Raw genomic sequence first — 18,457 nt, 5'->3', positions numbered from 1 at the left:
TCATGTATATGGCAATTGTTCATAAAATGATGCAAGAAGATATAACTGAAAGCTAGCTTCTTCTTCTCATTTGGAAATGGCTTTCATTTTGTCGTGTTCTGGCTGTTTTTATGGAGCCATATGGTATTCGAAACTGAAGTTCTCAAGTTTTCATTGTGCTTGGGTCGAAGGGAAACGGAAACGCACCTTTTTTGAAAAGCAAAAAGGGGTGAAGTCTTCTTGTTATGGTTTGTACAACCTCACGAAAGCTCCCATGCGTACGTTGCAGTCTTCTTTCTTTGCTCGCTTAGAGGATAAAGAGGAAGAGCATAATTCTAGTGAACCCAGTAAAGGCAACTCAAATGAAGACGCAGAAAAAACTGGTCAACATGAAAATAAAAGTGGTGAAGATGAGGCAACTCTTGAGGAAATGGACCGACTGGCAGAAGAGTGGATTGGTCAAGATCTTTCACGCTGGTATACCTATAGAAAATTTCAGGCGTTAAGAAATAAACTTCTAAAGCAAGAAGAAGAGGAGGAGTTAGATACTCAGAGAGAATACGAAGAGTTGTATGCAAATCTGTTGATGTTCGGGAAGGTAATAGGCTTTCCGTTGGTGAATGAGGAGACCGGAAAGATAAACTTATACGGATATATGGTCATGATATTGTTTCTGTTGCTTCCACTGGTTGTTGTTTGGTATCTTGGTCAAACAATATCTTCAGGAGTGGACTGGATAATCCAACATCAGAGTCCTTTTTAAGTTCACACATTTCTTTATTCTGTCAGCGTCATTGGTAGTCTTTATTCTTAAATTTGGTTTTCATGTACATTTCTGCCGCCAGACTCTGATCTTTTCTGCTCGAGCACAGAACGTAAATTTTGAGGGCAATAAAGAGTTCGAATTCAGTTATATGACGTCGACGTTCTTATGTGCTGGCTACTCATTTTACTAGTTACAGTGAGGATTTTATAGATTGAACACACTCAATCGTAACTTTGCAGATATTGCTCATTTAGATACAAAATGGACATGGCATCTCTAATTCCATAATAGAATATATTTAGTTTTTTTTGCAACAAGGATACTGTGTCAAATACTACTCCTATGAGAAATATTGCCAAGGTGCTGGGACGAAAAACTCTTTGTAATACAGAAATGTTTCAAGAAAAAACTTTCCGCTGGTTAGAGTCTTGAACCGGAAAATAAAAGGATCTATTGATCACAAAGAGAATGTTTTAAAAGTCAAAGGATTCTGCAGATAATTCAACGATAGCCAAACGTACGAAGGGCTTCCATTTATCCAATTGAAATCATTTAAGGCAGTTGGAAAACTGTTTTTGGGTAAGTTTACAACGCTTAGTTTGTTTTCCAAATGTAATCGAACAGAGATATTGTAAAGAGTGCAATACTTAGATAACCGCTACCTTAAGAATACTGGCCATATCAAATTGAAACTTGAAGATGTCCTACAAGTTTACTAAAGCAGTGATTTCACACTTACTCTTCTTCATCTTCAGCAATTTGGAACCAGGAAAGCCTCTTCTATGATTCTATCTATCTTTCAAGTTTGAGAATCTTTAGTCTGTGAGTAAGACCTCTGAGGGATAAACTGGTCTGTCCAATGGAATCATTGCCTTCCTTTCAGGGTCCTTCGACAGCGACTTCCTCATATCTAAAGCAAGTGAGCACTGAAGTTTTACATGTGAGCCCAACTAACCAAACGCATCTTCTTCTCCAGAGTAATATCCAATAATGCGTCGATAAACAATATAGCCCAGCTTCTTGTACATCTCGATTGCCCTGTGATTACTGACTCGAACGAATAAATCGACAAAGTACCCTTGGTAACTAAGTAGTTGTTTGTCACTCCATAAATTTCTTAAAAAAATTCCTACACTTTCTCGGAGACGTTTTCTAAGATCTCCATTAACAAAGAGGCCAAACCCATACGTCGAAACCAGGGAGCCACAGTCACAGCAGACACGTGACCGTGAAAGAGGTCACCTGCACCTTCAGCTTTCCCAATTACTAAACCAGTTCAAAAGGAGAAACTTATAGTGATACTAGCATACTCACTGTACGCAACTGTAGTCGACTGCGAATCAGTAACCACATATTGATAGTCAGGCCAACGGGCAAGGTAGTTGAAATAAAACCCAAGATTGAACTGTGAAAGTTTAAGCTGTCGAAAAACCAGTCTCCACAACTTACAGTCTCTGTTAACTGATCAAGATTGACGCTATTAAAGTGTAAAAGGTCTTCGGCACTCAATCTTCTTATAGTTGTCATATTCTGGACTCCACAAATCACCGTCTTCATAAAAAAAAAAAAGAGAGATGGGAAAAGCGCATCGTCCTGTAGACAAATGGCAACCGGCCGTCCATTTTTTTAAGGAAAAAAAGGATTTCTCAAGTTTGAAAGGAAGACCTGGCTATCCAACACGTTCTCGCAATGGCTGGAGTTCCCAGACCGGACCGAAAAGGAAGTGTATATGGTAACGCAGCTCGACCTCCAAAAGGAGGTACTCCCACTGCTGCTCGCTTTACTCGTAAGCAGGAGAAGAAGCGGAGTCTTGAAGAGCCTTATAAACCTTCAAAGTCAGACTTTACGGAGTATATAGTGAAGAACGAAGAAGAGGCTCTTATGAGTGGTGGTTCAGACCCAATCATGGATCCTTTAGTCTTGTTAAGACGCATACCTTCGCGCATACAACCTGTTCACGTAGCATATAGAGTCAGAAAATCTGCTCTATTTCCTGCGTCATCCTGGAGAGAGGGTTTGATAGAAATTCGTGGACGCTGGTTGCTAATTAGAAGTCTTCCAGTAGCACCATATCAAGCAAATCTGGGAAAACTCAGAAATAGTAGCACAGAAAGTCTCGAGTCGCTTGACGAAGGTTCTGCCCTACAGTTTGACCGTGGTGAAAATAAGTTCCTTGAAAATGGATTTCAATTGAAGGCAGAAATTGACAAGTCTCAAAACACAGACAATCTAAGAATAAGACTAGCGTTACCTCTTATTCAGACAGAGGTCACTCTGGCATCTTCAACTACAGTTAAGGTGAAAATACGAGATTCCTCTTTGGAAGAGGCAAGAGAGGAAGACACGTTCAAAACCAGATTCACGATGACAAGAGATGGTTTTGCGGCTGATGGTGCGCTTATTTTACATGCAGGAAGGGTATACATTCGAACTGCCTCGGTAGAAGAGGCAAATTCTGTTGCAGAAGCATTGTCTTTGGTTAGTAAGGCTTCATTACCGAGTGTACAAGACTACGAAGTTTTGGCACCCATAGGGAAAGGTGCATCCGGTTCGGTGCATTTAGCGAAAGATATGAAGAATGGTGAATATGTAGCAATCAAGATAATTGATAAAGCTGCTGTCTTTGAGTCAAATGGCGCTGCGCGACACACGGCAGATGAACGTTTGCTTTTGCAGTTAGCAAGCGAGCATCCATTCATATTGCATTTGCAGTCTGCATTTCAAACGAAAGAGAAGCTTTATCTTGTAACTGAATTTTGTGGTGGAGGAGACTTGTTCTTTTTCTTACATCATAAAGGCTCTCGTCGTATAGCAGAAGAAAAAGCCAAAAGGATAGCCGCAGAGATTATTTTAGGCTTGGAGCATATTCATAAGCTTGGATTTGTATATCGTGACCTTAAACCAGAGAATGTGTTTTTAGATAAGGAAGGACACGTGAGACTTGCAGACTTTGGACTTTGTCGTTATTTAAGAGGTGCTCCACATAGAAAAGCTAATTCATTTTGTGGCACAAGAGCTTATATTTGTCCAGAGATGCTACGAAATCAACCATATGGCTACTCTGTCGATTTATGGACCTTGGGGGTTCTTCTGTATGATATTTTATGTGGCAAGTCACCTTTTTATCATAAGAATCGTGCGGAGATGTATAGAAGAATTCAACGGCTTCCTATAACTTTCCCAGATGGATTGTCTTCCGAGGCCCGCTCATTGATTCTTGGTTTGTTAGAACGCGACCCAGCTGAACGTCTTGGTTGTGGTCCAGAAGGAATAAGTGAAGTAAAACAGCATCCTTTCTTTAAGGATATCGATTGGGATGAAATACTGAAATGTGTTCCAAATGAGAACAATCTCTTTGCAGGCGTCACTGCGGAAGGAGAGGAAGCATCTGATTCGGAAGATACAAAGTCACTTCTGAAGAATTTTGACGTTAACTATATTGCCAATCGTTCTGTTTGTCCTGTAGAAGGGCATGCAGTGGGGAAGAATGGAGAAAAGGTTTCTTCTTCCAACAAGAAGGACGAGAGTTTAGAAGAGAGAAGCAGTGCCCGTCGAGTTACAGGTCATGGCTTTCATGCGTTTGAAAATATTTTTCGTCCTTTAGTTAAGGGAGTCGAGGCAGCAATAAGTTCCGTAAACAAGGAAAAGAGTCCAGTATTGCTTGGCTTTGAGTTTGATAAGGAATTCGATGCAGTTTCTGCTCGCTTGATTCATTCTTCAAGTTCGCAACACTTTTCAAACCACCAATCTTCTTTTCCAAACCTCCGCCAACTCATCAAATCAGCATCGAGTATTACGATTGGTTCATAGTTATTTGTTCTTTTTAAATATTTATCCTATTGTATTTTTTTTGGATGATTTGATTTGATGTAACATAGTTGTCATTTGCATACTTTGTCCAATTTGCTAGTGCCATTTTGTTAGTAAAAATTGAAGATATTTAACAAGTTATTGTTGAGAAGATGGGAGCCTTTCGCAAGACCCTGTTGTTTGTTGGTGGTAGTGTGCTTGTGGTGGGTGCCTTGGGAGCAGCCATAATAGGAACCTCTTCCAGCGCAGCGCCATTCGCAAGAATCGACGAAAGCTCCAACAACGGAAAATATGCTGTTCGCTTGCCACCGTTGGAGAGTGTTCCTCCCAGACAGAAGCAGTTGGAGAGTTTGCGATCTTATAGTCAAGAACAGAATTCGTTGGATATTCTGGTCATTGGAGGAGGTAAGAAACTTTGACTTTGTATTGTTTTGTTCTTATGCACTAAAACAGGAGCAACTGGGTCGGGAGTTGCTCTTGATGCTGCCCTTCGTGGACTTTCCGTTGGTCTTGTAGAGCGGGACGACTTCGCTTCAGGAACGTCTTCAAGAAGTACAAAACTTATTCACGGTGGAGTTCGCTATTTAGAGAAAGCTTTTTTCAATTTAGATCCAAAGCAGTTGGGTCTTGTATTTGAAGCACTTCATGAGAGAGCCATTATGCTGAGACAAGCACCTCACTTGACGCATCCGTTGCCAACCATTCTTCCTTGTTATCAGTGGTGGGAAGTTCCTTTTTACTGGGTAGGTCTGAAGTTTTACGATGCCATAGCCGCAATGGGTCATGGCAGCTTGTATCTTTCAAAATATTATTCGTCTGCAGAAGCCAGAAGATTATTTCCTACACTTTCACCGTTACGAGCAGATAAGAAACCGTTAAGAGGAGCTATTGTTTATTTTGATGGTCAGATGAACGACGCTAGAGTAAACGTTTCTGTAGCCTTAACTGCTGCGCTTTATGGTGCTGCAGTTGCGAATCATACGGAGGTCACTGGACTCTTGAAGAATTCAAAAAATGGAAAGGTCAATGGAGCAAGAGTAAGAGACCGCCTAACTGGAGAAGAGTTTGATATTCATGCCAGAGTGGTTGTCAATGCCGCTGGTCCTTTTTCTGACTATATTCATCATATGGTCAATCCAACATCTTCTGATATTATCGCACCAAGTTCAGGAGTACATGTTACGTTACCCTCGTATTATTCACCAGATGGAATGGGATTAATCGTTCCGAAGACGAAAGATGGTCGGGTTGTTTTTATGCTTCCATGGTTAGGTTCCACTATAGCTGGAACGACTGACTCGTCGACTGAAATCACGGAACTGCCTCAACCACATGAAGACGAGATAGCATTTATTTTAGAAGCAATTCGTGATTATTTGAACGTTCAAGTAAGAAGAGAAGACGTGAAGTCAGCATGGAGTGGAATTAGACCCTTAGCAAGAGATCCAAGGGCAAAAGATACACAAAATATTTTAAGGGATCATTTGGTCTTTGCCTCGCCTGAAGGCCTGGTTACTGTTGCAGGTGGAAAATGGACTACTTACCGAAGAATGGCTGAAGATACTGTCGATAAGGCTATCCAAGTTGGACAGCTGAAGCCCCAAGATTCATGCAAAACTCCATATGTTCAACTGATAGGCTCTCATTCTTGGGACCCTTCCTATTTCACTTTTCTAGTGCAGAACTATCGACGCCTCAAATACACAGTTTCCAAGTCGATGAGTCCATCCATCGGCGAGTTGGATATTGATTGTGCAAAGCACCTGAGTACTTCTTATGGAGATCAAGCCTATAAAGTATGTGAACTAGCACAGCAGGGATGGGGGAAGCGGCTAGTTCATGGTTATCCAGTTTTAGAAGCAGAAATTGTGTACTGCGCTCAAAACGAATATTGTTTTACAGCAGCTGATTTTCTTGCAAGAAGATGCCGTTTGGCGTTTTTAGATGCTGAAGCAGCGAACCAGGCTTTACCGCGTGTTGTAGAAATTCTTGGAGATATTTACGATTGGAGCAGCAGGAAACGGGAAGAAGAGTTAGAACAAGGAAGAAGATTTCTTGCCTCTTTCCTTGGGGGAAGAACAGAACCGAGATTGAAGCAGGTTACATGACCCAATTATACTTCCTGTACGTTGTCTTTATTCATCGAGATCCACTTTCTTAGCGCATACAAACTATCAGGTGTAAACTGCTTATGTTTTCCTCCTTCAGCATCTTGTAGAATTTCTTTTATAGTCATTAGTTCCACGCTTTCTACCTCGGACTCTTGAAGAGTCAAGTCTTCAGGAACACGTCCTTCGAACCGGCAGGTCCAAAAGTCACCCCAAACCGTTGTATGACTATCTCGGAAGAAGAAAGAAAAGCAATGCTTCAAGGGACTGTGTATGCCTAGTTCTTCAAAAAGTTCTCTCTCAGCGCACTCTTCTTTACTTTCTCCAAAACTGTTCACACCACCTGCAGTCACCTCATAATAACCTGGACAATAATCCTTGTGTTTCGTTCGTTTCTGAACAACTATTCTATCATCAGAACTGAAAACCAAAATGTAGGAGGCTCGGTGAGGAAGATTTTGGGCTCTCATTTCCTTTCGCAAACAAGAGCCTAATATATTGTTATCCAAGTCAACCAAAAGGACCTTTTCATCATTCGACATGCAGCCAACATCGTTGTTCGGAGTACACATTGCCAAATAAGAAATTCTTCATCCATTTTAGAAAAATCAAACTTTACTTTTGTCCACTTTCAGCACTGAAATGAGATACATCCAAAGATTTACCAAAGATCTAAATTAACTAAGTATCACACGAAATAGTAGATCTTTTATCCGCCTACCTTTTCATAAATTTCAAAGACATCATCCATAGTGCTTTCAAAGTGTGTCGTTGCATCGTAACTCTTCGACAGGAAAATATTGTCCTGGTGAGAACTTTCCAAAGGCTCGTATATATCATCCACTGAATAGAACTTTTCCAAAACGCTGTTACCCAAAAGTTGTATCCCTGGAGTGACTTCATCTTTGGGTTGGTTGGTTTCCACTGTGGTGGATACCAAGGCAATATAGAAGCCTTGAGGACATACTCGATGGTTATATGATAATACCAAAACATAAATATTTGATCGACGAGGAGGTGATACTTGTCGATGTGGAATGATTATTTGACACGAAGATGCATCTTTGGTATGAGGTGGCGCTTCCCTCAATATACAATAACAGCGAATAACCTGGATTACAGTCTTTCACCTTCAACTAAAAAAATAAAATAAATTACCTTTCCGACGGGTTTAGCCTTTTCTGGAAAATAACTCGGATCCGCTACAATGAAACGACAACTTGCATATTCCTCATTAGAATACACTCCACAAACTTTCCCTTCTGGATTGTAGTCAATTTTGTCAACTCCTCGATTCAACATATAAGTTCCTTTAAAAAGCGTCATAAAAGCGAATTTCATATATAAGGAGCACTACGAACCTCCATATACTGCACTTAGTCTTGCAAAGGCTTGAGGTAACTCACCCAATCCATAGAGAGGGTAAATATACGGAGAATGACCATATCGTGCCAAACTATTGGCATAAAGCTGTATTCTTTCAATTGTTGGTAAAGCAGGGAGCTCAAGATATGAGTCATCCTTGTAAAGCGCAAGAGCATGTCCAATAAAATCGATCGTTTCTTGTCTCAAACCAAAATATTCAAAAACTTGACGCATAGTATTATTCTTTAGGTCAAGACTACCAAACGTTCCAGGATCCCCCACAGCCACGTCTTGCACATAGGAAAAAAACTGTCTACAACGATTCTTTTCCAACAAGCTCATTAAACCCGATGTCATAGCTTCTCTTGGAGTTACGGGAACTTTATGTGGTTTTCCTCCATGCACCACAAAACTACCATCGACTAGTTTAAACTCAAGGTATTTTGTCACCTGCGTACAAGTCAAAATACGAACCAAGTTTCCACTTGACAAAATAAACTTGGGAATCAAGTCTATGTTATAGTCTCTTGACCGTCCTAGCTTGGCACTATCAGGCTCAGAGTCACTTTTCAATTTCTCATATAGCTGGTTGAGGCTTAAACTAGCACAGGCGCCACCGTAGTAACTATTTCGATCCATGTGAAGCACTTTGTATCCACTCACTGAAAATATACCAGATAAGATACACTCCGTGAGACCTGTTCCCAGAACAACAACGTCATAATTGCCATCTGCTAGTTTCTTACTAGTTGGCTTCTCGTCAATGGAAATACTGGAAACGCCAGTTTCTATTTGTGACGAATCCATTTTCACACTTCTCTACAATTGTTTTACATTTTTTGGGTTAGTGTTTTGTGGGTGTTCTTGAAAGCAGTTTTTCTTGTTGAGAGCTATGGCAGAAGACGGAGAAAATGATGGTATGGAAATCAAACTGGAAACAGCTCCTCACGATCCTCGTTTCCAAACCACCAACCAAGCGAAGCACTGTTGGTCGAGGTATATAGAGTACCACGCATGTGTGAAACAGAAGGGTGAGGAAGATAGTGAGTGTCAGAAGTTTAAGAGATGGTATAAATCTCTCTGTCCAAATGAATGGGTTTGTTTGGCTATCAGTTGTTTATTGGCAGCAACTAAGCTTTGTATAGTTGGAAAACTGGGACGAGCAGCGTGCAAGTGGTACCTTCCCTGGCCCCGTATAGTTTCCAAGAAGGGATTTGTAGACTGAAGTTCCAATTCTCTTTGTTCAATAAAGTTTTCTTTAGTAGCTTCGGTTCCAAATCAATCCACGTGACCGTTTTGTATTTTAATAACAAGAATCTATACAACAAAGTGGCCCCCTGAAACAAAAACAGCAAGTCAGAAGCTACCCAAAAAAAAGGAGTATTATGGAATGCATCAGAAAACGGGGATTTGCTCTGTTCAAGAACTCTTGCTCGTTCATAAACACGGACCAATACCCAATCATCATTTGTTCACGATAATAAGAACAAGAAGAATATCTGCAACTTACCTATTTACGAACAAAACCAACAAAAAAACGCTATAAAATAATCGAGAAAAAACTACAACTTGAGAGTAGCGACGGTTTCATTCAATTTGGTTTCACCTCAAAATGATGATAAGATACAATTCTTTTGTGTACCTCAACTGCCATTGTGCTTTTTGCGTCGATGCACTCGCTGCACTATAAACATAAGAATATCATTGGACCTAGTCTATCTTAACGCTTGTAAGAGAGCCCTATTTGAAACGATGTTCTCAAACTGTTTCCATAAAAATAAAGTGCAATATTCCCGCAAGTCAAAATGAAAAATACAACTAGTCATTATGTTCTAAAAGTTCGAGACAAATTGTGAAGTGAGATCGAGAGAGATAAAAACTCCATCATATTCAAACGGCCATAGAGTTGGATCGAGGACTGGTTCACCTTTGATGACTCTTATTCCGTCGATGAAAAGCGCTTTACAAGTTGTTTGTAGTGTAAAAGCATTTCTTCCGAAAGTGATGGGCTGAGACGTGCATTAGCATCCAAAAAGTCCTGTTGGCATACTATCACTTCAAGTCCCTCGTTCGATGAGGCAGACTTTTGTGAATACTGTTCATGAATTCGAATTGTTCTCTTAGCTGCAAACAACCACGCATCTGCACAAAGTCCGTACAGATCCGCTCCACTGACAATCTTTGGGCAATAATTTGCTATTGTCATCAAATCTACGTCATCAGACATAATAAACTTTCGAGTCAAAGCAGATAAAACTTCGAAACGGGCTTCTCTTGTCTCAGGTGAGCCCACATAGATAAGCTTGTCAAATCTTCCAGGTCTTAATAGGGCAGAGTCTAACAAATCAGGACGATTGGTGGCACCGACCACGATGACACCTAGAGATGATGATGAGCCCTATCACAAATTTTAATAACAGGATGACCTTCTCGTCAAATCGAACCAAACCTTTTCTTTTGTCTTTCCATTACTGTGCAAATCATCCATTTCTGTTAGCAATTGGCTAACCACTCTGTCCATCACACCGCCACCATCAGAACTCTGACCGCGCATCGGAGCTAAACTATCCAACTCATCGAAAAAGACAACACAAGGTGATGCCTCTCTAGCTTTGGAGAAAATGTCTCGGATGTTCTTTTCACTTTCACCAACATACATATTCATGAGCTCGGGACCTTTCACACTTAGAAAACTACAACCACATTCGTTTGCAATTGCTTTGGCAAGTAAAGTCTTGCCTGTACCCGGTGGACCATAAAAAAGCAAACCGGAACGACGTCGAACCTGTGAAGTGTTTCCATAAAATTCTGGATAGAGAAGTGGCAACTGGATGCTTTCTATAATAAGTTCTCGTACATTAGACAAACCACCGATATCTTTCCAAGTAATCTTCGGTACTCTTAAACTTGTTTTTATGATAGACATATTTGTTCGTTCTTCCATATTCTTTGTTGCTGTCACCACTGCGTCTTCCGAAAGAGCACAAGGGTCCTTTTCTATTCCAACTCTTGTTAAGCAATTCAGTGCAACTTGAGAACACCAAAAATATAACATCTTAGATGAATACGAACGCAATGCCTTGCTATATTTCATCGCAAATTCTAATGAGTTTCTATCAACCATTGGCACTTTATGCAAAAGAGTTTCTAGGTATTGTTTGCGTACATCTTCGCTGGGAACAGAGACCTTGTAAAAATTTGAGTGAAGCGAAACATATATAACGTAGAAGCTCTCACTTCCAATTCATAAACAAATAAAGATCGTATTTGAGGGTCCAAATCCTCTGCTCTCTCACACGTAGCAAATACAATTGAAGAACTATACAATTTGTAAACAAGTGAACAGACGCCTCCTCTCTTTAGCTTACCTTTGTGAATCATTACACTTGAACGAATGTCTATTTCGATGATCCTTCATCAATGCTTCCAGTTTACTCACTAATCTCGTTTTGCAATTGGTTTTTGTAGAGCTCATGCTTATCCTATCAGAACTCATGTCAAGTACATCAAGATTTCGAAGCAATAAAGCACAAGGTTGAAACTCTAAGTATCGTTCATGCAACAAACTAAGGAACTGTTCCAAATGAGAGAAACCGTTATGTTGAGCCTCCATAGATTCAAAAAAGCGCAGGCAATCAATATCAAAAACGGGCAGTCCCAAACTATAGGAAACGTCTTGAACAAGAAAATTCTTACTGTCATTGTCTGAACCGTAAAGCAAAATACCACAACTAAATGTTTTCCACATGATGCTGACAATATTTTCCTTCATTAGATGATTCTCCAAAAGTAACTTTAAACTAGAGAATAATGCTGGATTCATGCATGAAGAGTGTCTCGATAACATTTCCACATTTTCCTTTAAGTGTTGTTCTTGAAGTGCAAACAAATGCAGGTCAAGAGGTATCATTGAGCATACTCCGGAAATTTGCGAAACTTTGGTAAGTTCTGGATCTATTAGAGCTGGTTCTTCAACACAAGTAACAGAGCCAACCAACGATAACTTCTCTACTCGAAAAAAGAAAATCTTCCTACCCATATCTGTTATATAATATTCGTAAAAGTCTATCTTATTCATAAGGGGAACTTTTTCTAGTGCAAGAGAATAATGGCACCATTCAAACAACAGCTCATGAGTTGCAACGATCGCAAAGACTTCACCTTGCCTTAATAGCCTAGGTTTTTGAAAGTATTTCTTCAAGCTGAAACTTACAAAAAGATCTTCCCATTCTTTCAGTGGTTTCGCATTTTTTACTCTTGCGACTGCTATTTCCGAAGCAGTGGGAAGCTTGCGGCTGTACAACGAAAATGGAAAGACATCAGTTGGAGTTAAAGATTTTCTTCTTTGTAAAGTCTCTACGGAAATCAAGTCTGCGCCACGAGTAAAGAAGAATAAACCAGGAGAAAGAAAAGCAACCTTTTTTACGTTGTACGAAAAAGTGTATTCCGAAAGTGTCACATCAAATACAAGTTCAGTAGCCAATATTTTTGCAAATTGTAAAGGTTCAGCGCCCTTTTCACTTCTTTTCCATACCAAGACCCAGCCTCCTGAAGTTATTTGCAATTCACGAAGAACATTTGCAGAAAGAAAAACCAAGTGTCGGACATCTGACAAATTGGGCTGGTTTCTTCTAACGTGTCTATAAGCTTGTAATGGAATTCTCGCTAAAGGAAACCACTTCCTGTTCTCTAAAATATTTCTACAAGTAAAAGTGTCCTTTAAAACGAAAGAGCAAGGACAAACCATATCCATCCTATGTGGCAATCGTTAAAATTGATTACTTGATTTTCGTCTACTCTTTTCTCTCTTCTCCTAAAGACCGATTGTTTTCAATTCTTTCCTTTTTGAATATGATAAAATACCATCTTTGAAGCACTTCCTCTCTATACATACGAATTCACAGTCTTTTATGTCTGGTGTTCTAAGCAAAGCAACAAACTTTGAGAAGCTTTACTTGCCCTTTTCCTTAAAGAGCTATTGGAAGTGGCTTAACCAGAATACCAGTTTTAGTTTCAGGCCTTTTCAAAAACTTGAAAGTTAGGGTTAATGGTTTCATATCCACCAAATTCTTGCAAACAATGGAAGCTATATTTACTCTAAAAAACAACATTAACTTATTCCGCTAAAAAGATGGTTTAGATATCACAGCTATGCAAAACACAAGCAAGTTTGCTTGAAAAAAATTGATTATCAAGTACTGAAAAGTTCGACAAACTTTCCAGTTTATACGAATCTACACGTTATATACAACCAAAAAGTCTCACGTCGAATCCAAACATGAAAACGGCAAACGAAGCAGACCAACCGATTTCCTTTCTTGTCCTTATGCTCGTAAAGTACCCTGAATATGCACTCTACCATCATTTGCCTCGTAGCGGTTCCAAACAACAGGTCCATCCTTTCCAGTCATGGCTCTTTGACCGAATAGATATTGGAATAGGAAACCTATAGCTAAAAATATGGCAATGCAACCAACAACAATATAAAGAATTCCTAAAAATCGATTGGGACCTCCAAGCCAGGTGGTCGTTGATAAAACCAAATATTTCTCACCACCAAAAGATGCCACAGGATATCCTACATAGAGAATAGATAATATTATTATATCGTGACTCTCTTAACAGTTCTTACTTGCTGTAATGTTAAAAATGTATCGACCGGGTTCCAAAGTTCCATTTCGGATAACTCCATACAGTTTCTGGAAATCTGGTAAAGCTGCCACACGCATCCAAACCTATCATTTGTTCACAAAAGTGCTGATCAACAAAAGAAACAAACAAACCATAAAAGCCTCATCCGTAATAAGATCGTCATTCTCAGAAGAGAACGGTGGGTCTGGTCCAGCTCTAAACTTGGTATCAATATCGGAATTCCTAAGCAATGCTAGATTAGAACTTATTCAATGAAGACATCAACATTTTACCATGCTATGCCTTTTGTGGAGAACGAGATATTGACAAAATTCGAATCGCTGCTTACAAACGTGATGCTATCATTCACTCCAATAGTATCTAAACTGTCTTCGTCAAACTAGAAAAACAAAGAAAAGAAACAAATGAACCATTGAAAAAGCTCCATGCAACCAATCCGCAAGGTATAACTAGCCTCGAGTCCAACTCACTGTCAATTTCAGAGCTCTAACCACTATTAGAGTCTTGGAAAATAAATGAGAACCAGAACGTACATTACTCCGATAGTTTGGTTGGATGTAATAGTGACCATCAAGAGACATATTAGTACTAGTATTAAAAGCATAAGGCCCTAAGCATGTTAGAAACGGAAAGAAAAAAAAAGGTAACGAGTCTTACCAGGGGCGCATTGTCTCTTAAGAGAAGAAACTTTAACTATGTCTCCGTGAAGTTGTTGGTCGCTTCTACTGGCAACATAACGCCTATTCTTTGGTTACTATAGATATGAAAGAGAGGCACTGACAACTTGCCGATGATTCTGATAGAAATTATTCAACTTATAGTACAGAAAAACCGGCGCTGCCATTCTTTGTGTCACATCTATTGAGACAGAACAAGTTTTTGAGAAATTGGGCTGTGCAATTTCATCTCCAACGTCACAATCAGGGATATTATCATAACGTTTCGAATAGCGAATAACCTAGTTTTGTAAAAAAAAATAAAATAAAGCGACTTTCTTTCTTACTCTATTCGAATATCCGAGTATGATACCACCAATAATAACACACACGAGACCTCCTAAAAAGAGAGTTGAAATAACCCATCCCGGTGTCAATATTGGTTGCCAAGCGCGAAGTTTTTGTTGTTTGAAGTTGGTAACTACGAGATATTTCCCTGAGCCGAAGTTTCCTCTAAAAATTCTACTTACGATACCGCTTTGAGCCTCTCTCTCCTACTCTATCTTGTGAACGTGTCGTCACGTGACCTGAAACGTCTTGACCTGGCTCAGTTCCGGGAACGTTGTTGGTCTTCTTTGCGTCCTCGTTGTCTCCTTTAGAAGCCATTCCTTATTCACCCAAATGATAATTGAGTCTTTTTGTTGGGCATTCTCCTTATGTCACAAAGAGAGACTGCAACCAACCAACAGCCTTTTCTTGGAGTTCCCTCTTCTCAGTCTGCTGGAGGTATACCTTATCTGAAGTCTTTTTTAGTTGTTGTTGTTGCTATCCTGATAACTTCCATCATATCTTGGCAACACGCAAAAATAGTCCAGAAAGGGACGCAATCACACGTTTCTTTCCCATGTGGAAGTTTCTCTGTAGTTTCCTTCCCATTCGTGTTACGTTCGACAAGAGTCGTTACTGAAAATGGTACTGTTTTTTCTTCATCCCTTTTGCATCTAATATTTTGTGTCGAGGTACTTTTCCTGCGTCCATATTTGTAGATCGGAATGGTCTTATTTCTAGAGTGGTTCCAGGTTTGGTTGAAGACTCGAGTTGGGGTTGCTTACATGATGTTGGAGAGTAAGAATTATATCTTCAAGTGGTATCTTCTTAATTTTGTGATGGGTTAGTTTGGTAATTATGCCTGGACTGATTGATCCTCACGTTCACGTCAACGAACCAGGGTAACAACAATCTTCACCAGTTTTATTATTCTGATTATTTTGTTAGAACTAAATCCGAAGGATTTAACACTGCAACACTTGCTGCGGCTGCTGGAGGTACTACGCTCATTTTCGATATGCCCCTGAACAGTCATCCAGCTTGCACAACTTATGAGTCTATTTTGGAGAAGCGCAGAATTGCCAATTCTAGACAGCTGTGGGTAGATGTTGGGCTCATTGGTGGTATGATTTCTGGAAACCTTGAAACTTTGAGTGATCAGGTTTGCCTTTCATGTTCGAAGTAAGATGAGCAAATTATGACCAATTTGTTTCAGATATTCCGAGCTGGTGTAGTTGCGCTTAAGAGCTTTACTATTGACTCACAGGCATATGATTTCCCCCCAGTCTCTATTCAAGAAGCTGAACAAGTTATGCGTGCTTTAAGAAATCTGTCTATTGATGGCGAGATAAGATACATGATACATGCTGAGCTTGCTTCGTCAAAGTTTTCACCAAACAACTATGAGGGACCCTCCATGAGTTATATGGCTTTTATGAGGTCACGCCCAGACTCTTTTGAGGTTATAGCATTGAAGTTGTTTTTCAACTTGCAATAACACCCATTTAGGTAAATGCAGTCCAAGCATTAATCGAACTTAGCCGTAAGACCCATTGTCCAGTGTATATTGTTCATATCTCGTCGGCAGATGCAGCTGAACTAGTAAAGCAAGCAAAAGAAGAGGGCATACAGATTTTTGCCGAAACTTGTACGCAATATTTGGCATTTGCTGCAGATGATATTCCGGATGGTCATCCAGAGTTTAAGTGTGTTCCTCCTATTCGTCCCAACGGGAATCGAAAACGTTTACTACGTTATCTATTGCAAGATAATCTTTTTGACCTAATAGCAAGCGATCATGCTCCAGCGACTCCCGAAGAAAAGTGTCTCGAGCAAGGAAATGTACGAATGGCATATGCAGGTATTTCTGGCTTACAAGTATGTGCTTATGAACTTGTGTTTTTTCGAGTTTTTTAAGTGTCAACATAGTATAGACTACCCGCAGTCTGGACTGCACTTAGATCTTATGGTGTCACTTTTGAGCAACTCTCCTACTGGCTTAGTCTATCAGCTGCTCGAATATTCCATGTTGATGATAGAAAGGGTCGTATAGCATCAGGTATGGAAGCAGATTTTGTAATATGGGATCCTGAGTCATTGGTCAACATTACGGAGAATTGGTGTTTTCATAGACATAAAAAGTCTGCTTTCCTAGGAAAACAATATTACGGAGAAGTAAGTCTATTGTGCTCTATGGACAATTCGGTAGTAATTAACAAAATCAGGTTAAGGAAACTTTTCTTCGTGGCTCGAGAATTTTCAAAAGTGACGCAGAACGAGGCAAGCTAGGAACTGTCCTCCAATACCCTCGAGGAATAATTATTAGAAACAGACTTGTAGAAGAATAGTATCTTTTTAAGATACTGTGAATTTATGCATATCTAAACCAGGATATCCTTCCTTTTGATTTTCAAAGTATCGGAGAAAAGGTTTAGACTGAACAAATACGAAATGAAATCAATACAGGAAGAACTCGTGAACTCATTTCTTAAAAAACTAGCAAAATGGTTGATTTTTCCAAGTGAGCAACTATATGGACAGTTTAGTTGAAGTGGGTATATAGTTGGAAAAGAGTCATCAACGAAAACTGTGTTACTAACAGTTCTGGTTTGCTCTGTCCGGTCAAAACTGTCAGCGGCTCATTGTTCTTGATCAGAACTGTGAACTCGAAACAGTTGGTTCGTGACTGCAACAACTGCTGGGTCGCTTCCAAGTTGCTCCACTTTCTTTCTCGTTTCACTGCACGCCCTGTCTTTTGTAGGTAAAGCAACATATACCAAAAAAGCTTCAATAATTCGACAATTGCTAGCTTTGGAAAAGTGCAAGTCGTCATTCAGTTCTATTTGAGCAGTAGCGACTCCTCAGCCTCGATTTTTTCTATTCACTTCAGAGACCAGTTTAAGATACGTATGAAGACCCTACCTGCCTTATTGGAGATAACCAGTTTCGGAAAGTTCACCTACAATTACTGGATCATATTTTGAGTGACGCTTCCCACAAGCAGAATTTTATTTAGTGTCGATGCTTTTCAACACCTTCAAAAAATGAACCAGTCCAATAAATATATTTGGGTTGTCAAAACAGTAACTAAGTGAACGTACTGTAATGTCTTCGAGAAGTTTCACTCATACACGGTGTTGATTATTCAGTTTTCTCACAAAAAATGAAAAGAATTCATTCCAATTTATCTACGCAAGGCTTCACTTACAACAAGTAACATGAATACGTTGAAAACCGACTCCAAAACTGGAAACTCATTGTAGAAAATATTCAATTGGTCATCTGGAGTTTGAGTTGGATCTATCTATGCCAACAGAGCAGCTTCAGTTTGTGCGGTTAGGAAGTACTTCTTTTCTTCTTTTTTGCGAGCCTCTCTATTCCTGTACCCGTTTGTTTTGGATTGCTATGATGACAGTACGAATAACTGGTTTCCTGTAAACTTAAATGCTACAACAACGTTGAAAAGAAGACTAGCTCTTATTTCAAAGGCTCAAAAGTCTCATGTTTTTGGGATTGTTGTCAGTGCTATTGCTACAAAGGGTGTATTAGATGCAATAGAGCGCTGTGAAGTGGTAAGTTTTGTTTTCTATTCGACAACAGGCAACATTCAGCTAGAGAGACCAAGTTCTTCAATCTTTGTTTCTCCCGTTCCCGTTGCCAACATGAAGTTGTCGAAACCACGAAGATTCTCAGTTTGATTGACTTATCTTCACTAAGATCGACGGACACAAGTTATGTTTTGAAATATTTTTGCTAACTCAATTTTTTTCTATAGTTGTTGAACCAGTTTGAAA

At 39.7% G+C, this 18,457-nt stretch overlaps 11 protein-coding genes across 14 annotated transcripts; 6 read left to right on the top strand and 5 right to left on the bottom strand.

Annotated features, from left to right (window-relative positions):
• Nucleotides 1-47: 47 nt before the first annotated feature.
• Gasu_14440 (uncharacterized protein) lies at nucleotides 48-890 on the top strand. Its single transcript, XM_005707660.1, has one exon. It carries the CDS (start codon nucleotides 77-79, stop codon nucleotides 740-742), a length of 666 nt encoding a protein of 221 aa, XP_005707717.1. The 5' UTR covers nucleotides 48-76; the 3' UTR covers nucleotides 743-890.
• Nucleotides 891-933: 43 nt separating this feature from the next.
• On the bottom strand, nucleotides 934-2,317 carry Gasu_14430 (GCN5-related N-acetyltransferase (GNAT) family protein). 2 transcript variants are annotated; one of them, XM_005707659.1, is made up of 5 exons: nucleotides 2,195-2,317; nucleotides 2,060-2,150; nucleotides 1,879-2,011; nucleotides 1,701-1,831; nucleotides 934-1,655 (listed from the first exon to the last, which is right to left on the bottom strand). In XM_005707659.1, the coding sequence occupies exons 1-5, from the start codon at nucleotides 2,300-2,302 to the stop codon at nucleotides 1,561-1,563; spliced, it is 558 nt and encodes a 185-aa protein (XP_005707716.1). In that variant the 5' UTR covers nucleotides 2,303-2,317; the 3' UTR covers nucleotides 934-1,560. The 2 variants fall into 2 exon arrangements, with proteins under 2 accessions (XP_005707716.1, XP_005707715.1); XM_005707658.1 differs by having other exon boundaries at nucleotides 2,195-2,307.
• Nucleotides 2,318-2,377: 60 nt separating this feature from the next.
• On the top strand, nucleotides 2,378-4,688 carry Gasu_14420 (serine/threonine protein kinase). The gene has a single exon (XM_005707657.1). The coding sequence runs from the start codon at nucleotides 2,435-2,437 to the stop codon at nucleotides 4,553-4,555; it is 2,121 nt and encodes a 706-aa protein (XP_005707714.1). The 5' UTR covers nucleotides 2,378-2,434; the 3' UTR covers nucleotides 4,556-4,688.
• Nucleotides 4,689-4,697: 9 nt separating this feature from the next.
• On the top strand, nucleotides 4,698-7,252 carry Gasu_14410 (glycerol-3-phosphate dehydrogenase). Its single transcript, XM_005707656.1, has 2 exons — nucleotides 4,698-4,960; nucleotides 5,009-7,252. The coding sequence occupies exons 1-2, from the start codon at nucleotides 4,708-4,710 to the stop codon at nucleotides 6,661-6,663; spliced, it is 1,908 nt and encodes a 635-aa protein (XP_005707713.1). The 5' UTR covers nucleotides 4,698-4,707; the 3' UTR covers nucleotides 6,664-7,252.
• Nucleotides 7,253-7,256: 4 nt separating this feature from the next.
• Gasu_14400 (Rab GDP-dissociation inhibitor) lies at nucleotides 7,257-8,837 on the bottom strand. 2 transcript variants are annotated; one of them, XM_005707655.1, is made up of 4 exons: nucleotides 8,025-8,837; nucleotides 7,822-7,973; nucleotides 7,385-7,774; nucleotides 7,257-7,335 (listed from the first exon to the last, which is right to left on the bottom strand). In XM_005707655.1, the coding sequence occupies exons 1-4, from the start codon at nucleotides 8,833-8,835 to the stop codon at nucleotides 7,279-7,281; spliced, it is 1,410 nt and encodes a 469-aa protein (XP_005707712.1). In that variant the 5' UTR covers nucleotides 8,836-8,837; the 3' UTR covers nucleotides 7,257-7,278. The 2 variants fall into 2 exon arrangements, with proteins under 2 accessions (XP_005707712.1, XP_005707711.1); XM_005707654.1 differs by having other exon boundaries at nucleotides 7,267-7,774.
• A 10-nt stretch (nucleotides 8,838-8,847) lies between these two features.
• On the top strand, nucleotides 8,848-9,294 carry Gasu_14390 (cytochrome c oxidase subunit VIb). The gene is made up of 2 exons (XM_005707653.1): nucleotides 8,848-9,124; nucleotides 9,174-9,294. Exons 1-2 carry the CDS (start codon nucleotides 8,921-8,923, stop codon nucleotides 9,225-9,227), a joined length of 258 nt encoding a protein of 85 aa, XP_005707710.1. The 5' UTR covers nucleotides 8,848-8,920; the 3' UTR covers nucleotides 9,228-9,294.
• A 21-nt stretch (nucleotides 9,295-9,315) lies between these two features.
• Gasu_14380 (AAA-type ATPase) lies at nucleotides 9,316-12,807 on the bottom strand. The gene is made up of 4 exons (XM_005707652.1): nucleotides 11,397-12,807; nucleotides 11,266-11,347; nucleotides 10,478-11,215; nucleotides 9,316-10,426 (listed from the first exon to the last, which is right to left on the bottom strand). Exons 1-4 carry the CDS (start codon nucleotides 12,773-12,775, stop codon nucleotides 9,968-9,970), a joined length of 2,658 nt encoding a protein of 885 aa, XP_005707709.1. The 5' UTR covers nucleotides 12,776-12,807; the 3' UTR covers nucleotides 9,316-9,967.
• Nucleotides 12,808-12,920: 113 nt separating this feature from the next.
• Nucleotides 12,921-15,027, bottom strand: Gasu_14370 (uncharacterized protein). Its single transcript, XM_005707651.1, has 10 exons — nucleotides 14,867-15,027; nucleotides 14,684-14,817; nucleotides 14,469-14,638; nucleotides 14,338-14,420; nucleotides 14,214-14,290; nucleotides 14,091-14,166; nucleotides 13,953-14,040; nucleotides 13,812-13,902; nucleotides 13,661-13,763; nucleotides 12,921-13,606 (listed from the first exon to the last, which is right to left on the bottom strand). The coding sequence occupies exons 1-10, from the start codon at nucleotides 15,000-15,002 to the stop codon at nucleotides 13,353-13,355; spliced, it is 1,212 nt and encodes a 403-aa protein (XP_005707708.1). The 5' UTR covers nucleotides 15,003-15,027; the 3' UTR covers nucleotides 12,921-13,352.
• Nucleotides 15,028-15,037: 10 nt separating this feature from the next.
• On the top strand, nucleotides 15,038-17,042 carry Gasu_14360 (allantoinase). The gene is made up of 8 exons (XM_005707650.1): nucleotides 15,038-15,308; nucleotides 15,356-15,461; nucleotides 15,512-15,565; nucleotides 15,612-15,825; nucleotides 15,880-16,125; nucleotides 16,173-16,541; nucleotides 16,593-16,838; nucleotides 16,889-17,042. The coding sequence occupies exons 1-8, from the start codon at nucleotides 15,053-15,055 to the stop codon at nucleotides 17,009-17,011; spliced, it is 1,614 nt and encodes a 537-aa protein (XP_005707707.1). The 5' UTR covers nucleotides 15,038-15,052; the 3' UTR covers nucleotides 17,012-17,042.
• Nucleotides 17,043-17,066: 24 nt separating this feature from the next.
• Gasu_14350 (hypothetical protein) lies at nucleotides 17,067-17,997 on the bottom strand. Of its 2 annotated transcripts, none has more exons than XM_005707648.1 (1): nucleotides 17,067-17,997. In XM_005707648.1, the coding sequence occupies exon 1, from the start codon at nucleotides 17,494-17,496 to the stop codon at nucleotides 17,206-17,208; it is 291 nt and encodes a 96-aa protein (XP_005707705.1). In that variant the 5' UTR covers nucleotides 17,497-17,997; the 3' UTR covers nucleotides 17,067-17,205. The 2 variants fall into 2 exon arrangements, with proteins under 2 accessions (XP_005707705.1, XP_005707706.1); XM_005707649.1 differs by having other exon boundaries at nucleotides 17,067-17,617.
• Gasu_14340 (diphthamide synthesis DPH2 family) lies at nucleotides 17,838-18,457 on the top strand (the record flags this gene model as incomplete). The annotated part of the gene is made up of 3 exons (XM_005707647.2): nucleotides 17,838-18,077; nucleotides 18,152-18,235; nucleotides 18,439-18,457. Coding segments are annotated over exons 1-3 (211 nt in total), but the record flags the coding sequence as incomplete, so codon positions are not given.

This window comes from Galdieria sulphuraria, assembly GCF_000341285.1.
Source record: "Galdieria sulphuraria unplaced genomic scaffold scaf_9, whole genome shotgun sequence".
In the NCBI taxonomy this organism is placed as follows: domain Eukaryota; phylum Rhodophyta; class Bangiophyceae; order Galdieriales; family Galdieriaceae; genus Galdieria; species Galdieria sulphuraria.
The sequence above is the reverse complement of the archived record's forward strand: the minus strand, read 5'-3'. Positions and strand labels throughout refer to the sequence as shown.

Excerpts from the sequence above, each read along its gene's own strand:
- Gasu_14420 (XM_005707657.1), top strand. The coding sequence starts at position 2,435 with ATGGCTGGAGTTCCCAGACCGGACCGAAAAGGAAGTGTATATGGTAAC.
- Gasu_14370 (XM_005707651.1), bottom strand. The coding sequence starts at position 15,002 with ATGGCTTCTAAAGGAGACAACGAGGACGCAAAGAAGACCAACAACGTT. Across the intron at positions 14,291-14,337 it reads TAAGAGACAATGCGCCCCTG|GGCCTTATGCTTTTAATACT; the intron begins GTAAGACTCGTT and ends TAACATGCTTAG. Across the intron at positions 14,041-14,090 it reads TGCATGGAGCTTTTTCAATG|ATACTATTGGAGTGAATGAT; the intron begins GTTCATTTGTTT and ends AAGACAGTTTAG.
- Gasu_14390 (XM_005707653.1), top strand. The coding sequence starts at position 8,921 with ATGGCAGAAGACGGAGAAAATGATGGTATGGAAATCAAACTGGAAACA. Across the intron at positions 9,125-9,173 it reads CTCTCTGTCCAAATGAATGG|TTGGAAAACTGGGACGAGCA; the intron begins GTTTGTTTGGCT and ends AGCTTTGTATAG.
- Gasu_14410 (XM_005707656.1), top strand. The coding sequence starts at position 4,708 with ATGGGAGCCTTTCGCAAGACCCTGTTGTTTGTTGGTGGTAGTGTGCTT. Across the intron at positions 4,961-5,008 it reads TATTCTGGTCATTGGAGGAG|GAGCAACTGGGTCGGGAGTT; the intron begins GTAAGAAACTTT and ends GCACTAAAACAG.
- Gasu_14440 (XM_005707660.1), top strand. The coding sequence starts at position 77 with ATGGCTTTCATTTTGTCGTGTTCTGGCTGTTTTTATGGAGCCATATGG.
- Gasu_14360 (XM_005707650.1), top strand. The coding sequence starts at position 15,053 with ATGTCACAAAGAGAGACTGCAACCAACCAACAGCCTTTTCTTGGAGTT. Across the intron at positions 15,566-15,611 it reads GTTCACGTCAACGAACCAGG|AACTAAATCCGAAGGATTTA; the intron begins GTAACAACAATC and ends TTATTTTGTTAG. Across the intron at positions 16,542-16,592 it reads CAGGTATTTCTGGCTTACAA|TATAGACTACCCGCAGTCTG; the intron begins GTATGTGCTTAT and ends GTGTCAACATAG.
- Gasu_14430 (XM_005707659.1), bottom strand. The coding sequence starts at position 2,302 with ATGAAGACGGTGATTTGTGGAGTCCAGAATATGACAACTATAAGAAGA. Across the intron at positions 2,151-2,194 it reads TTGATCAGTTAACAGAGACT|TTCAATCTTGGGTTTTATTT; the intron begins GTAAGTTGTGGA and ends AAACTTTCACAG. Across the intron at positions 1,656-1,700 it reads TGGAGAAGAAGATGCGTTTG|ATATGAGGAAGTCGCTGTCG; the intron begins GTTAGTTGGGCT and ends CACTTGCTTTAG.
- Gasu_14400 (XM_005707655.1), bottom strand. The coding sequence starts at position 8,835 with ATGGATTCGTCACAAATAGAAACTGGCGTTTCCAGTATTTCCATTGAC. Across the intron at positions 7,974-8,024 it reads ACTAAGTGCAGTATATGGAG|GAACTTATATGTTGAATCGA; the intron begins GTTCGTAGTGCT and ends CGCTTTTTAAAG. Across the intron at positions 7,336-7,384 it reads TCTTTGAAATTTATGAAAAG|ATCTTTGGTAAATCTTTGGA; the intron begins GTAGGCGGATAA and ends TAGTTAATTTAG.
- Gasu_14380 (XM_005707652.1), bottom strand. The coding sequence starts at position 12,775 with ATGGTTTGTCCTTGCTCTTTCGTTTTAAAGGACACTTTTACTTGTAGA. Across the intron at positions 11,216-11,265 it reads TATTTGTTTATGAATTGGAA|GTCTCTGTTCCCAGCGAAGA; the intron begins GTGAGAGCTTCT and ends AATTTTTACAAG. Across the intron at positions 10,427-10,477 it reads ATGGAAAGACAAAAGAAAAG|GGCTCATCATCATCTCTAGG; the intron begins GTTTGGTTCGAT and ends AATTTGTGATAG.
- Gasu_14350 (XM_005707648.1), bottom strand. The coding sequence starts at position 17,496 with ATGACGACTTGCACTTTTCCAAAGCTAGCAATTGTCGAATTATTGAAG.